General features: G+C 45.4%; 1 protein-coding gene across 3 annotated transcripts in view; it reads right to left on the bottom strand.

Annotated features, from left to right (window-relative positions):
- The window catches only part of HNF1B (HNF1 homeobox B), a 61,147-nt gene that overhangs the window by 33,280 nt on the left and 10,267 nt on the right, over positions 1-17,600 (bottom strand). For 2 of the 3 annotated variants that reach the window (XM_034752668.1, XM_034752667.1), the window contains exons 2-4: positions 13,136-13,335; positions 7,851-8,115; positions 5,620-5,858 (exon numbers count right to left, since the gene is read on the bottom strand). In XM_034752668.1, coding sequence (XP_034608559.1) covers positions 5,620-5,858; positions 7,851-8,115; positions 13,136-13,335 — 704 coding nt within the window. The remainder of the gene's footprint in view (positions 1-5,619; positions 5,859-7,850; positions 8,116-13,135; positions 13,336-17,600) is intronic. The other variant, XM_034752669.1, reaches the window with a different exon arrangement.

Raw genomic sequence — 17,600 nt, forward strand, 5'->3', positions numbered from 1 at the left:
TCCAGGTGGGGGTGCAATGGTAAATGCAAAGTGAGAAATATATACACCGTAAAATAATTATTTACTTCTCACCGTAACGCAGGCAAGAAAAAGACATGTTTCCAAGGGGGGTCGTGGGACTAAATTCACTGATGTCTGAAAACCACCCTGAGATCTTGGATGGATGGCACAGAAAAAAGTATCCACCCACTCATTACCCTAGGTGCCCACTCTGAATGAGGGCAGATCGTTAAGTGATACGTACCAAAGAGATGCATCAGGGAGCTGCTTTACTGAGCATTTAACAGAGAGGGGCCCAAACAGGCCCTGTGATTCTGAGCCTGTACAATAATAACGTTTCCTAGTCCAAACAGCTTCATAATGTCCCCCCTTAGTCCCTCTGTGATATTTGCCTTCTGCCTTCCCCCAGCCCTCTCTGACTTTTTGTTCCCTTGCTGACACCCTCAAGTCCAGCTGATCAATTGCAGCATCCCAGCAGAGATGCACAAATGTGGCATGAAAACCAATCGCTTGCTCGTGTTAATACTGACGCACAAAGTGATCACCTGCTGTCTGACTGACGCCACTGACCTGGTAACAACACGTTCATTTGTAGCATAGGTTAAAGTTCCACAGGTAACCCACTTCCATGTCCATGGACTCCTGGGAACACACCGCAGCGGCTTAGCACAGAAAGTGGACATTTCACATAGTTAACCAGCAGGGATTTGGAGCAATCAAATTTTTGAATTGCTCTGCTCCAGCTCTGGGCAAAAACCTACTGGTCCGGGCTCCCGCTCCGGGCTCCACTCCAAAGCCCTGTTAACCAGCATCAATTCATACAAGCACAAGGCCTAGGGTCCCTGCAAACAGTGATGCAGAGAACAGGAATAGAAAACAAGGCTGTGTGTTCTGAAAAGAAAATAAAGAAAACCCATATAGTGGATGGAGTGAGCCCATGAATCCAGCTTCTCTCTTTCCCCACCAAGCCCATGGAAGTCCCTCCAGGTGAGCAACCAGTCATCTGGAGGGATTATGGCTGGGCTCAGGAGAAGCAGAAAATCCCACATGATGCTGCTCTGAGTAGCACGGAAGGGTGAGAACATCCAAGACTGCCACCCTTATCACTACTACAAGCATGTGCCAAATCTTACCTTCCCCTGTCGCCAGGAGTTAATTAGCTTTGTCTGCAGGTCAACAATGGGGCTCCACTAGTTAGTGGCTTGGGGGGGGGGGGGGAATGTGCCCCATTTGTTCATTCCCTATCTAGAGAGACAGTTCTTATTCAAAAGTGAAGTTATCGGAGTTAGACTGTAAGAGCATTAAGGTCAGGGATCATGTCTCACTATAGGGTAACACAAGTAATCTGGACAGACAGCATGGTTCTTTTATCTTTGCCCCAGTGCTTAATTTGTAGTGAAAGAGGTGCCGGGGCTCAAGCGATATTTTTACATTCATAACTGATGCGGCAAGCCCAGAGGTGCCGGGGCGATGGCCTGCCCAGCCCAGAGGTGCCGGGGCGATGAACTGGCACAAATTAAGCACTTCTTTGCCCTCATCCTCCTCTTGTCTCACCCTTCGATTGGCAGCTCTCCCGGCAGGGTCTGTCTTTATTAGTCTTTGTAAAGCAACAGGTCTAGCTAAGATGCTATACAATAAACAACACAGGCACCACTACAAATGTTTTTTTTCTCCTGCTGACAATAGCTCGTCTTAATTAATTAGCCTCGTACAGTTGGTCTGGCTACTTCCAGCGTTTCATGTTCTCTGTATGTATATACATCTTCTTACTATATGTTTCATTCTATGCATCCAATGAAGTGGGCTGTAGCCTACGAAAGCTTATGCTCAAATAAATTTGTTAGTCTCTAAGGTGCCACCAGGACTCCTGTTCTTTTTGTGGATACAGACTAACACGGCTGCTACTCTGAAACCAGTAAATAAGGAGGGATTTCCAAGACACTGACTGCTCCTATCCCCTGCCCCATGGATTTTAGGTAGGATGGATTGCTCTGATTGTCTCTTTATAGCAAAAGAGGAGGATGCTGTATTGTTCAGTGAACCATCAGAAAGACCCAACAGTGAGAGCGGCTGACCCCCACGCGACCCTACAGCTTGTCAGAAAGCTGCCCTCTTTTGTTTGCCTCTTGAGCTTACTGACTTTGTACTACAGGTACAAGGACAATGGGAATTGTTTTCCCAACAATGCCTCTTGCCCCACACCACTCACTCAAGTCAGGGACTTCTCTGATTAGCCTCCACTCTCTTCTAGCCTTGTTCTTTTCCGATTCCCCTGCCCCACAATGATGCCGTCTCTGGTTTAAATCTATTTACAATTTTCTGTTGATTTGCTTTCGGTCCTTCCCCTTTGTTGCAAATCTCACATGAATGACAGAACAAGAACATGGAAACGAATCCAACTGTGAAAGGGGAAAGAATGGAGCGAGACCTTTATCCCAAACAAATCACCTGGAAAGAGAGAAGTCCTGTCTCCTCAAGGAGTTTAACTGGGATGTGTGGGACAGAGGAATAGGGCACATGCAGGGATCTACATTGATCTTTCGTGGTGGAATCAGTTCTCAGTTCCTCAAGCCAGCCTGCTCAGACCAAAAGACCATAAAACACTGTTGGTTTTTTCTGGCTGGGGCGGGTAGAAGGAGGGCAATTCTGTGTGTTGCAAGGAAGTGGTCACACCCGACACCAGAGTGGAGGCCAAACCATCCCTTCCCATGCCAGGGGATCGTGCCAGCGCAGCAGAGGCTACCCTATAGGGAAGAGCTGAAGAGCTATGCAGCTGGTAACACCCTGCCCTCTCCAGTGAAACAAAGCACATTATAATCCAGGTGCAGCTTTCATAGGATGGGCTATTCTGAAGGGCAGTGGGGTGGGACTATGCCAACCAGCCACCATCCCAGGCAGTCCCCTGCATTATTCTAGCACAGCACAGTGCTCTGCCCCACTGTCAAAGGGCCAAGCTGCGCCAGCAGGTTGGCAAGCCTGCCCAGAGAGCAGATCTGGGCTTAAAATCTCTTCCCATGCGCCTCCCTCTGGGGTGCGGCTAGTTGACAGCACAGCAGCCACATGCACAACACCGTTTGTACCCACAGTATCCACGTAACCATATTCTGCATTTCCTCCTATGCGCTCCCTGTGCCTTCCAGCCAGTTAAACGCACAAGGACACGTGCGAGGAGAAGCGTTTGTTAACCCCAGCAGAGGAAAAACAGGGCACAGAGTAGTGAAATGACTTGCCCAAGGTGACAAAGGTAGAGCAAGGCAAAGAACCCAGGTTTCCCAGACTCCCAGCCAGGGATCTTCCCAGACTCCCAGCCAGGGATCTTCCCCACAAGACCATCGTCTCCTCCTTCCTGACGAGGACAGAGACAGGTGCCCTTTCGGGGTGAAGAGTCGATATCCCGAGGTGGAGTGATGTGCTAGTGAAGCAGAGGAGGGCTTCTAGAGCCTTGGTCTGCAATCACTGTGGCCTGGGTGTCGAAAAGCGCAACCACCCCCTGTGCTGGCCATGGGAAAGGAGTCAAGGGGTCTTCACTGAGTGGGGCTGGGCGATCACTGCTGGGTTTGGGGGAGGGCAGGGTGCAGGGGGAAAAGAGCAGGGCCTCTGCGCAGTGTAACCCCATCTCATGATCTGTTATGCTGAGGTGGCTGAAAGGACATAGAGTGGCTTAACCTGCTGCTTTCTGAGTATCTGATCAATCCACTCTTTCAAACCTCACTCAGATCCCATCCTTGAGTGTTCGCTCATGGGGGCTTGTAGACATGTGCGGTCACAGGGGGTTTAGACTCTCATGGATTAGCTCAACTCTCCTGCCTAGGCCTGAAGCAAATGCAAAAAGTTCAAGTCAAATTGGCCAAGTTTCACCTAGTTCCAATGCACGATTGTCACCCGCTCCTCGGCTCAGTGAAGACCTGGAGGCTCCACTCGATGCGGGTTTGTGAATCTTGGCAATGTTTTGTGAGGCAAGACTTGGATTCGTAAGTAAAACCCCAAAGCAGGGGAGTTTCACATGGCGGAAGTTTGGACAGTGATTATTTCAGAGAGAGTGACTGAGCAGCAGGTTGAAGGAGAATTACAGGGGACATTTCACGTAACAGGAAGACAAATTCTGCTCCCAGCTACGCTGATGCAACCCCACTGATTTCACATCGCAGGTCAGATGAATGATTCTTAGGCCTGGTTTACACTGGGGGGGGAAGGAGGGAAATCGACCTAAGATACGCAACTTCAGCTACGAGAATAGTATAGCTGAAGTCGATGTATCTTAGTTCGACTTACCTCCCATCCTCATGACGCGGGATCAACTGCCACCGCTCCCCCGTTGACTCCGCTTCTTGCCGTGGTGGTGTTCCCGAGTCGACGGCAGAGCGATCGGGGATCGCATCTACACAAGACGTGATAAATCGATCCCCAATTGATTGATCACTACCCGCCGATCCAGCGGGTAGTGAAGACGTACCCTTCGGGTCACATTCAGGCATGAAATAAATGGGATGCAACTTACATATTGGGCCACAGGGGTAGAAAGCATGTAAACTTGCTCCAGTTTCTGTTTAGTGGGTGTGCAGAATGAGTGACTTACACCAATTTGCTATTGCATGGGGACTACGTTCCACCCCAACATAATTGTTGCATTTGCTACATTCCCCAGTGTGGAGGACCGGGTTGTGTTTTGAAAGTGGAACCACATGGCTGCTTTATCTTTCACCCTTCCTATTATTACTGCTATTTATTTGCATTGTGGTAGCACCCTAGGAGCACCATGGTGCTAGGCGCTGTACAAACACAGAACAAAGAGATGGGCCCTGCCCCAATCGACTCCTTCTTAGTTGCTTTTCCTGACGCATTCTTTCTTCCCCCAGTAAACTCACTTGCACACCCAGTGAATGACAAAGCAGTGCAAGCTATATACTTCTTTTCTGGTTCCGGCTAGCGTAAGGAATCAAATCAATGTCATAAAACCAGCAAAAATCAAGAGGTTCCACCTTGCTGAAATCCAACTTGCAATCAATACATAAACATCAGTAATCATCATGGACGGCTCTTCTCCAACACCTTCACATTCGTATTACGGTAGCACCTAGAGGGCCCAGCTAAGATCAGAGTCCCATTGTACCAGGTGTTTTATATACACATACTAAGAGAGAGACAGTCCCTGTCCCAAGGAGTTTAAATAGACCAGACAGATTAAAGCCTTAAACTCTACCACAAGTCCAGGTTTGGAAAAGCACAGTACCACACCCCTGCACTGTACAGACGGGGAAGTGAAGCACAGAGGGGCAAACGGATTTGCCCAAGGTCACAACGAAAATCTGTCACAGAACCACAAATTAAAGCCAGGCCTCCCGAGACCCAGTCTGGTGCCTTCACAACAAGCCCATCCTTCCTCTTCACAGACAATATTGCAACAAGCCACACAACCACCCCCCTGTCACTTAGGGAATCCAGCCCTATTTTACAGACAAGGGAAACAGACTGAAATCACTCCAGCTCACAGAGACAACCCAGCTAGATCTCCAGATTCCTGCTTCCCACAAGATCACACTTCCCTCCCCACATACGCTAAGAAGCGGTTTGAAAAACCAATTCCCACTCCCCTTTGCACAGGGTTAGGTTCTCGCTTACCTGCCATTTTGCTGGGGGGCGACGAGCTAGGCTGGGCGTGATGGGGCGAGTTGTGGGACAGCAGGAGGTTCATGCTGTGCGGCTGGCCTGTGCTGTAGGCGTCCATGGCCAGTTTCTGGCGGAAAGCCTCCTCTTTCCGTCGGTTCGCGAACCAGTTGTAGACACGCACTTCCGTCACCAGGTTGGAGCCCAGCCCATGCGCTTTGGAGGGGGACACGCCTCGCTGGAGACATTCCGCCCTGCGGGGGGGAATGAAGAGAACACTTTGGAACGGGTCGCCTGCTGCTATGAAGTCCATAATGATACATCGCGTTTCCATAGCCCTTTACTGGTTCAAAGCACAATAGCGAGTGCATCCCCAGGAGCCCTCTGCGCAATAGGTGGTTAAGCAATACCCCTATATTACAGGTGGGGAAACTGAGGCAGAATGGGGAAGGGTGACTTGCCCAAGGCCACTCAGTGAATCAGCAGCACATTAGCTAGACCCCCTCTTTCACAAGGATTTTATGTAGGTGTTTATAAGATCCCCTGTCCATGGAGGGTACTTCTCTGGCCTATCACCTCTCGGTATTTATCTTCACTACACCCCTGTGAGATGGGGATTACGGCTCTGCTCTATTTTACAGATGGGGAACTGAGGCACGGAGAGATGACGTGACCTGCCCGAGGTCCCCCAGGAATTCTGGGTGGGGGGAGAACAGGGAATTGAACACTTGTAACCCAAATCCCAGTCTAAGGCACTGTATGTCCCATCCTCCTGCTTGCACCTTGCAGCTGCAGTTCCAACCCTGGCCAAGACCCATTAGGCCAAAGCAGCATATAAAAATTAATAAAATTAATTTTAAAAAATTTATTAAAAAATTAATAAAATCAAAGTAAATTCTCAGTGTCTGAGAACCCCAAGGAGCAGTTTGATTTTGTGCTGGGTGTAAAAATGGGCAAAGGGTTGGGCTGGTGGTGGAGTGGTGTAAAAAAAAAAAAAAAAAAAAAAAAAAAAACCTAACAGGAAGGGAATTGCAATGCATAACAGTTCGTTAGCAAAAGTCAAGCTAACTGTAACCCTAATAACGCAAAATTTGTAAAAGCAAAAATTATGTAAGGCAAGTAAAAAAAAAACTGTGTAAAAAGTTGTTGCAACCTTGTGTAAATAATGTGTAAATAATATTGCATATAAACTAAAGTCTAAACAAGCAAAAAAAACAAAATATCAAAATAACCTATGTATACACAAAATGCAGCTGTTGCTCATTCTTGTCTGTAACAAAAGGTATAAATACTTGCTGTAATTGTTTACCTGTTAAAAAACCTGTTTGGCTCTCTCCCTCTACGCAATTGCTTAAAAAAATTAAGTATCTAACATGCTGTACCCAAACAAAAAGTAAAAACTTTGTTATTCTCCAACAGTGGTTCGGATTTTTCCAGCCCTCCTTAAACAAGGCTAAACTTGGCATTTGGGATGGGCACAAACCCAAACCCTGTGTGTGGATACCACTGAACTTGGAGACAGCTGGGATTCGGATCCAAACTCTGTGACCCGTATAGGGCCCCGAACCAGCAGAGCCCGTACACGGCTAGTTCAATGGTAAACACTTGAATAGTCCCCTTGATTTTAGTGGAATTGCTTGTGTTTGGCTCCTCTTCTGGATCAGAAATACGCACGCCAGCCTTGGGGAAGGTCTGATCCAAACCTTGCAGCTCAGGCCCATCGCATCTTCTTACAGGGAAGGAAAGAATTTATGCTCAGGCCAGGTCTGCACTAGAAATGTATCTCGGTATAATGACGTCACTCAGGGGTGTGAAAAACTCACACTCCTGAGTGACTCAGTTATACCGACCTACACCCCTGGTGTAGACAGCGCTACGTCGCTGGGAAGGCTTTCCCCATCGATATAGCCCCCGCCTCTCGTGGAGGTGAATTAACTATGCTGACGGTCTCCCGATGCCGCTGCGATGTTTTAAGTGTAGACCTGCCCTCAGAGAGAATCGTGCAGAAGGGAAGGGATGGAACGTCTTTTCCAGGATCCCATAAGTCATTTATCCATGGAGCCAGGCTCCTATTAAATATAGCAGATTCCCTCTCTCCAACAGTGCCTACTAGAAGCCTAGGACCATAGGGATTTGGGCTCCCTTAGCTTGTTTGTATTTTTAAACAAAGACTCTCCAATTAATTGAGAGACAATGGAGCTGGGGAGAGGACAATATTCTCTTGAGCCAGCCCAGTGCCATTTTACCTGTTACATTCCTCCACTAAGGCTTCCCTTTCCTCCTTGCTAGGGTTCTTTTGCCGGTCGTAGGCTTGGTACAAGATTTGTTGCGAGGCAGGCCCCCATTTGAATCGATTCCGTCGCATCTTCTTGCTGGGGGTTTCAGAGCAGGTGTCCTCGAGCTGGCCCGTGCCCTGGTTCTGCTGATTGAACTCTGGAAAGAGAAACAGCAGCTGATCCTGACTGCTTTTGTCTGTCATATTTCCAGAACCCTGGACTGTCTGGTTGAATTCTGAAAGAGAAAGGAGCAGATTTGATCTGGCCTATAGCCACTGCCACTCAGAAAATAACCTGCATTCATATTCATATTGTCACATTGTTTCCTTGTGCTCCCCCATCTGCCTCCCTGTATCCACTTGCTGTCTGTTTTATACTGAAATTGTAAGCTCTTTCAGGCAGGGACTGTCTTTTTGTTTGTACAGCACCTAGCACCAGGGGGTCCTGGTCAGTGGTTGGGGCTCTTAGCCACCACCACAACACAAATAAATAATAAATAAAAATAACAATAGATTTTAAGATCAGGAGGAATCATCTAGTCCAGCCTCCTGCATAACACGGGCCAGAGAATATCACCCAGTGATTGCTGCATTGACGCCAATTGCTTTGCTTTGTTTGTTAGCAAAGTTACGTGAACAATTTTGAGACCCAGTACAGTACACACCAGCCACACATACCCCACTGCCATCAACGGAAAGGTCAATACATTTATCCTTGGATGTGAGAGACTGGGGCTGGCTAATCACTTCAGTCCGTGCCATTGGTGCCATTGATCTCTTCTGCTAAAGAGCCTTAGCAGGACTGCAATTTGAAACAATAGGCAATTTATTTGCAGGCAGCAATCTGGATACCAGCAGGATCAGAGAGGGAACCCACTTCTTCCTGCCTTTCCCAAACCCACCACGCCCTCGCAATTAAAAAACATGAAACACAGACTTGTGAACAGCCCTGGCACAAAACCGTGTACGAAGACCGAGGTTGGCACTTTAGGGCAACTCCCGGACACCTTTTAATGGACCCTCTCTTGGGTGAGCAGCTCACAGCTGTTTGCAACTTTGATACCTTTTAGACTCGTTTAAGTTACCCTTCAAACAGGCTTCCCCAGAGTTCCAGTCTCCACACCCAGCGACGACACCAGTGCCAATCCAGGATAGCTACCGGCTTCAGTGAGGGTGCTCTGGATTGACACGAATGTAGCCAAGTGCTAAACATACCCCCTATTTCAATGTTTTAGATAAAGCCATCAGTGCACTTTACATATTATTACCCTGGCGGGAAGGGGGACATAGGGAGTGGGTTGTGGTTAGGACACACTAAAGGAAGGCTGGCAATTTGGGTCCTAGTCACTACTCTTATCCGTGCCTCAGTTTCTTCTCTCAGCAGGGTGCTGTGAATCAGATCAGTAATGTTTCAGAGGGGCTCCGTTGCGCAAACATAAATAAATAGCCAACCTCTCAAAAATGGAGCCGATATCAACTCGAGAGAAAGGCGCCAAGTGCAATCTCAGGTAAGTCCCTCAGTCTCTCTGTGCCTCAGTTCCCCCCTGCGCCCACCATTTGTCTGTCTTGAGGGCGAGCTCTCCAGGGCAGGGACTGTCTCTTACAAGGTGTAGGGGGGGGTTCTTCCATCGCTGTAGTAAATCCACCCCTCCGAGAAGCCGTAGCTAGGTGGATGGAAGAATTCTTCGGTCCACCTAGCAGTGTCTACGCTGGAGCATCGCTCAGTTTATTTACATGGCACAGGGCGAGACATTTTTCACAGCTCTGAGCAATGTAGTTAAACCATCCTAACGTTGTAGTGTAGACCAGCTCCACGCAAGGGCCTCAAGATGCTACAAGTATATAGTATAATCAAGTAGCCATGGGCTAATCTGAAAGGGTCAGTTGTTCCACTCAAAGTTCAGAGAAAGCATCCAAGGATTTGGAAGATTCTCTGTCCAAACCTTTTAGGTTTGCAAAGCCAGGCCGGAAATCTTACGAGACCAGGTTCTCTCCCCACTGCTCCAAGCGGGAGCCTGGAAGTGCAGAGTCCCAAGACAATGAACAACAACTGCAGGTGGGAAGTTCAGAAATTTTGGCAGCTCCGAGAAGGTTCGGTAGGGCACAGGTCCAACTTTCCCCTAATATGTGACTTTTCCATGAGCTTCACCTCTCCCTCTTGCGATTGCTGCTAATCTGTGAAATGCCTTCCCAGACCTACGCCAAGACACAGCCGCAGATGCATGTTCTAAAATGATTATGGATATGTATGAGGCTCCTTGAGCTGTGTGGCAGCTCCCTTAATGAGAAGGCACATGCAGGCCATACATATTCATGGCCTGGCTTTCTGTGCCTGCGTGTACTTGTTCAGGGCGGGATTCTGTGAACTTAGGCTAATACATTATGAGTTAGGCAGTCAGACTTCAAAGATCCCCCCCGAATCCTGCCTCTCTTTGTTCCTAAATAACTCCCCTCCTTTGATACAGCTCCATTTCAAATTAACGGGAAACAAACACACTCCTCCAGCAATAAGGAAGCTTAAATCAACTCATGTATGCAGCGGGATCGCCATTTCCAAAACTGAACACCTTGGGCAATGCAGCACAGCAGAGGCAGGAGGCGAACGGGTGACCTTCCACGCCTGCCTGCCACAGAGCTGGGGCCTGTCAGCACAGCCGTAAAGGGAGATTGATGGTGGGTTTTATTATTCTCAGTTTTGCAAGGAAATTCTCCCTCTTTTTATAATAGCTTTTCCCTTGGGACAACAAGAGAAGCAGAAAACAGAGGCCAAGGTTGGAGCAGGGGGTTGGTTTTTTCCCTCTAGGTGGATTTTCAAAACACTGACATTCAGTTTGAAAGACTTTCTGGAGTCCCTATCTTCCTGAAATAGAACGATACTCCATCCCCTTGGGAGGACAGGTGCTGAACTACTTTTTAAGACATAGTTTAGGGCCCTTGACTCACATGGATAGCCCCAATTGGATTCAATGAGATGAATTGCAGAAGTAAGGACTAATTACATGAGTAAAGTAAAGGTCTGTGGGACCATTGAACTCAATGAACACAAGCTAGATTGGGCCCTCCCCTTGTAGATTTGGGTTGTTAAAGGAGGCCATAGGAACAACCTGAAACTTTTCTGCATTCTTCATTGCCTAAGCATCACTGAAGGAAACATCGAAATGCAGCATCCAGGAATTTTAGGGGGTTTTGTTTTAAAAAGGGACACCGTCCTTTAAAAGGAATGCTGGAGGAACCACTATTGTCCTTCCATATACTGCTACTCACTTAGCCTTAGATCATTAAAGCAAAGAATTTTAAAATGCTAATTAACTTTCCACCACTTGGGCTGGTTGCTTGCTTCATTTAGTTTTGTACTTCATTTTGTTTGGACAGTGACATCAGAATAGTCCATAACTAAGCCACCCAGTCCCTTGTCCTGTCCATGCAGCAAAGTTCTCTTTCTTACTTTCAGCCCATCACCCCAAGCTACCCCCAAAATCATCTCCCTCCTTCAAACATGTGCAAATTCACATGCCCCAACTTACTGATCACTTAAAGTTATGCATATTTACTTCTAGGATCTAATCCCATTCACTTTGAATTCAGTGACAAATCCCACCAATGGGATCAGGATCAGACTTCATCAGTCGATCCCGCTGCTATTTTTTGTTCCTGGTCTCTGATAGACGCCGTATCAAATGCTTTACTAAGATCCAAATAGGTCATGTTCACTGAGCTCCCTTCACCTGCGGACTCTAATTCTATCACAAAGTAGCCAGTTTCTCTGGCAAGGCCTATTCTTTGTGGGTGAAATTCATCAGTTTCAGCACCATTTAAAGTCCCACTTAAACCCTTAAGCTTAAGGTTTGCTCAATTGCACTTCTGCACAAGGGTTGAGTCTCGCCATAGAAACCTACTCTCATTATTGCTCTTTGTTCCATTAGCCAAGATATTAAACTTTCCGATTCTCATGCATTAGCACAAGGCTGTACCCACTGTAACACTGCAGAGGGATGTTTAAATTCAAGCTAAAAACCCCAGCTGATTTCAATGATTTTTTTAAAATTGACAACTATATTTCTATCAATATACTAAAACTACAATTTTTGTCCAAGGTATTTGTCATTGCCCCTTTAAGAATCCAGGGGAAGATTCCTAACAGCCCGGCAAACATGATAAGAACACTACAGCTAGAGTATTGGAAAATACTGCCCCAAAAAGATTTCCTCGAATAGTCACATTTCTGAAAAAACAGATTTTCTTCTGGTGTGTTCCTGAAGTCCCCTTTTTTAAGAGTTCATTTCCCACAAATACTGTCGCAAATAAATTCACTGATTGGAACATCCAAGGCAACAGCAAGTTTGAAGCAAGTGTTATAAAAATATTCTGAGGCCCTAACTCAGAAAGATACTTATGCATGTGCCTAACTAAGCACATGACTAACCTCACTGAAGCTACTGGGAATCAGAAACAAGCTACAGACCCAGGATTATTTGAAGAAAATATTCCCCACATATTTGTGAATAAGGAATAAGTGTGAGAAGCTGCAGACAGAGGCAAAAGTCATCTAAATCGGGTGTTCCTTATGAATTGTTTGTCTGGTTCTAATTGTCACACATACATGGGGCAATGAAGTGATTTTAATGGGGGCTACATGGAAGTTGAACATTGCTACGCAGTGGGCTTCACTGTATTTCTTATGGGCTTTTTTAAAAAAATGTTGTACTTGGACGCATCTTTTTTTTTTTTTAATTTTATGCAGTAAAGTTACAAACAAACCACCAAAAATGCAGTATAATGCTTTGATCAATGGCACTACCAAGGAACTGTGGCGGTCACATGGACAGCTAAATCAGGATGTTATGCATGCTTCAAGTCATGAAATGTCTCAGTAAGACAATAACTCTGATTTGAGCATGAAAAAAAAAGAAGGGATAATTCATTTTCTACCTGCTTCATTTCACTGACGGACTGAGAACATTTGATACAGAAACCACTGAGAGAGTCAAGCCCCGATTCAGCAAAGCATTTGATCACAGTTAACCTTAAGCATGTAAATCCATGCCTATGCAGCAAAACACTAAGCACATGCTTGACTTTAATCATGTGGCCCTATTAAATTAGGGGTTTAAAGCCAAATGTGTGCTTGATTGGACCGAGGTATCAATAGAAACATGAAGCCTCATTACACAGTCACTTTTTAGAGCAGATCTGCACATTAACAAGCTGCGGCGAGAAGGCTGGAAGGAACAAGGACATCTAGAGCAGACTACTTACGTCTGAGAATCTCCCTCTGCTTCCGGACGTACCACGTGTAGAGTGCTGCCCGCTTCTGTGTTTTCATGGGTGTTCCCTTGTTGAGGTGCTGGGAGAGGTGAGACTGATTCAGGCCTGTGACATCCACCACCTCCCTCTGGGGGATGTTGTGCTGCTGCATGTAACCTTTGATCATTTTTGCAGCCCGCCAGGGGTCCTCGCTACAGGGGGAAACAAACAGTTAGTTTGGTCTGGGGGAGGTGCCCAGGGTAAGCTTATTCCAATGACAAAAACCTCAGGCTGATTGCTAAGAATCTATTACTAATCGGATGGCAGCATTAGGCCTTTTGAATGCACGAGTGAACCCAGAATCCATTACAGGTGGGCACCCAAAAACCCACAACAGGATTTCCTTTCAGTTGCCTAAGGTGGGCAGTTTTACTGATGATGGATCGGCCTCCTTAAAAATCACTCTATCCATGAACCCAGCACAAAGACAGATCCCCACCCTGCTCCCCTGGAAGACACTTCACTCCAAAGGGGGCAGGATCAGTCTCTTAATCTGAATCTGAGCCACAAACTTACTCCTTCCAGTCACATCCCACTTCTCATAGGAATAACCTCAGCTGGGTGAAAAGTAAATTTGATAATGTTGCCCAGTGGTTAAAGCAAGGGACCGAGAGTCAGGAATTCTAAGTTCCATTCCCAGCTTCACCATTGTCAAGCCGCCTAATCTCGGCCTGGGGCTCAGTTTACTCACTGGTAAAATAGAAATAAAACTTGCTTGCGTCACAGGGATGTTGCAAGGCTTAATTAAGCATTTTGAGATCCATCATGCTTGGATTAAAAGTCCAATAGAAGCATTAAGTAGGAGTAGTGGTAATAGTAATAATAATAATCACTCCCCTTGATATGTATGAACAACATGTTCCATAATGGGAGTTCCCTATATAAACACAGCAGATAGTGAAGACTTCTAATTTTGTGACAATTGGACATTTTTCTTTTTACCTAGCCTCTGTTCTATGCTCTTTCACGCTGCATTAATGAGTTATCCCCAAAAGAACTGAAGATCATTTGGAGTGTTACACCAAAGAACGTAGCCTTTGTTGAGACCCAGACCTTAACAGCTTTAAGGTGCTTTACAAATTACATCCAACAATCGCTTTATAATGGTAAATATTTTAACCCTTCATTAATAGTGAGACTCACAACTTACTCCTAAGCCCTCCTATGATCCAGCTGCCTTCTGCAAAACCCAAGTAAAGAGATAGGCTGAGCAGACAGATGCTTCACATCTCTGGGAGACCAGGACGGGGAAGAACTTGTGAAAGTTTGCTTCAAGTCAGAGCAGATATTTGGACTTGGGTCTGAAAAGCCCAATTCGGAGGACCTTCAGGGCACGTTGCAAAATTCATGTTCCCCCCACCAGGCTTTTAAAATCAGTATGGGAGAAATTATAAGCTCGGAGAATTTTAGGAGGGAGAAGGTGATTTGAGCTTCTGAGTTCGCTCTGTAGAAGGTTATATTGAATTGTAGTGCTGCACTTTAATTATAGTTGGATATGAAGACCCCAATTCTTCAATGGATTTAGGCACATGCTTAACCTTATCCACTCTCAATAGTTCCCTTGGAGTCAACCGGGCTACTCACAGTGCGTAAGCAGTGTCGCCAGCTGTTACAGATTTTATCACAAATTTTGTGACATTTATTGTTTTCTTCCCTTAAATTCTGAGCTCCTGGAGTAAGTGATTATGTGAGAATCTCAGCTTTCATGTACAAAAGTCATATTTTTAGCCCTCATGGTAGCAGAGGGAAGTCCTAAAACAGGAGCCAAATACACCCTTAAGATTCAAAAACCAGAAGAAAAATTTATTATTTTTTAAAATCGGATTATTTTTGAGCCACAGTTCATGATTTGTAATGCTTGGGCTTTGCAAGTGTATCAATATTTGCAGGATCAGGACCTGATTTTAATGTATTTTTAAATTATTTTCAGGGCACCCCCTTGGCCAGGCATTCTTTTTTGGGGTGCATATAATTCTAACTAAATAATAAATACATTATATGGTAAATACTGCTAAATCTGCTAAGGGTAGTTGTTGTAAAGACAGGTTAATATGCAAAAATACATTTCAATTATTTAAGATGATTGGATTTATTTTTATAAACAAGGATAGACGGTGAATTAAAAGGAAGTGCTTTATGCTGAAAAATCATTTTTGATCATGAACTTGGTCACAGTTGTGCACTAAAATAATGAGATATTCTAATATTTTACTTGGAATAACCATCCAACTGCATTTTCAGTTCATTTGTTATTTTGGATCCTTCAACTTGTCAAGGAAAAAAAAAAATCCCATAGATTCTTACCTTTTGTCCTGAAAGCAGCTTGAAAACAAAGCTACTGGTAACCAACATGAAAGTGAGTTCGGAAAAATATTGTTATAATAGTGCACTTTTCCCTCGTTTCCCCTCTAAAACAATAACTATTTGATTTAAAGAGATGCTGTCAGGCCCAATCCTGCTTTCTCAAAGTACTGAAAATTCGCACTGATTGTTCCGTTTTCGTACAGCACCTAGCACAATGGGGTCTTGGTTCATGACTGGGGCTCCTAGGTGCTATGATAATAAAAATAACATAAAAAATAATAAATAAAATAATAATAATAAGAGGAGTTTGGGGTGTATCGATTCTGGAATGCAGGATCCAAATACAGTTTAGTAGACTTAAAATTTGACACCCTACCCCTTAATTTTGCTACAGCCATTAATAAAGTCCCTCCGATTATTTTGGTGACTTTTTCAAAAGGAGTAAGTCAGTGACATTTTCCCTACATATTCATTCATTTCTATGACACCAGTCATCGTGATATGTATTATACATACATGCACCTCATTATTATTGTACCAGTGCTTAGGAATCCCAGTCTAGACGCTGTACAAGCAGAGAACGGAAAGGTGGGCCCTGTCCCCAAGCGATACGCTGCCACAGCCTAGCACTGAAGGACAGCCCTCCCCAATAACAAACGTGGGCGCACATATGATGGCGGAAAACGTTTCTAGTCAAACAGATTTGGTTTGTTACAAGCAGTGTCAAATTAAATTATATGATTGTAAATGATGTTCAAAGTCCATTTCAACAGAACTGGACTGAGGCAATCCACACATCAGTGAAATATAGAAAAAACTCATGTCTAGAAATACAGAAAGACCCAGAACATACATAAGGTGGCTTGAAAGTGGCATCTCATTGATAGACAACTGCAATTACCGTAATTATATGATTTTTCAGAACTTGCTGACTTTGCTCTATATCAGGGTCCTTTTTCTTTCTGAACCCCCCCCCCCCAGCTATAAAAACTTCATGGCCCACCTGTGCCACACAACTATTTTTCTGCATATCCAGTAGATTAAAAGCCGGAGCCACGTTAAGGGGTAGCAAGCAGGGCAATTGCCTGGGGCCCCACGCCACAGGGGCCCCACAAAGCTAAGTTGCTCAGGCTTCAGTGACATTTGGTGGGGCTTGGGGCCCCAGGCTTCTGCCCCACATGGCGGGTCTTGAACTTTCTGCCCTGGGTTCCAGTAAGTCTAATGCTGACCCTGCTTGGCAGAGCCCCTGAAACCTGCTCATGGCCCCTCGGGGAGCCCCAGCCCCCTGGTTGAGAACTGCTGCTCTATATTTCATGCCATGTCCTCAAACCTGTAAAAACCCGGGCAGGGAAGCATAGTTCAGTTGAACTATTCCCATACATTGAGTTACTCATGTGCTTACGGGGTCGATCCTGCAAACGCTTAATTGTAGCAAACACCTTTACATTAGGGTTGTGACAGAGTTCCAGGTCCAGACCATCTGGGGAAATCTTCGTTCGTGATGCAGAAAACCAAGCTGCCCCATTCCCCCAACATAAAAATGGTAGAGTCAAATCTGATTTGTATTATCTGCAAGTGGGGCCAATGAAATCAGTGGGAAAGACAATCAGGACTCTAGGGCCACTGTCAGCACTTCTCCTGCCTCCCATCATTCTCCTACAGAGGCATTTGTCCTGCGCTTCTCATCCCTAATATCTTGGGTGACATCCTTACATTTCTTATACTTCATCAACAGAGGTGACACATTCCCCCCAAAGCTTACAGGAATAGTCACTTGAATTAAAGAGGATAATAACTGGCTTGCCCCAACTGTGTCTGCATCGCGTTCCATTTATAGTTTAGCAAGCGAGAATACTGGCAGAAATATTCACCTAAGTAGTAAGCTTTAAGTCACTACTAGAGACTTTTTTCAGAAAGTGAGTTTGGAACTTCACCACCTCCACCACCAACTGGATTTTAAGGGTTACACTAATCCAGCCAGTGAACAGAAACAATGCTACATGACCCGCCTCCAGTCAGCACTAGCCAAAATATCTCAAATGTTGAACACTCAAATGAAATCCTTGCAAAACAAACAAATGAGCAAGCAAACAAACCAAACAACAAAAAACAC

This window comes from Trachemys scripta, chromosome 18 (assembly GCF_013100865.1).
Source record: "Trachemys scripta elegans isolate TJP31775 chromosome 18, CAS_Tse_1.0, whole genome shotgun sequence".
NCBI lineage: Eukaryota > Metazoa > Chordata > Testudines > Emydidae > Trachemys > Trachemys scripta.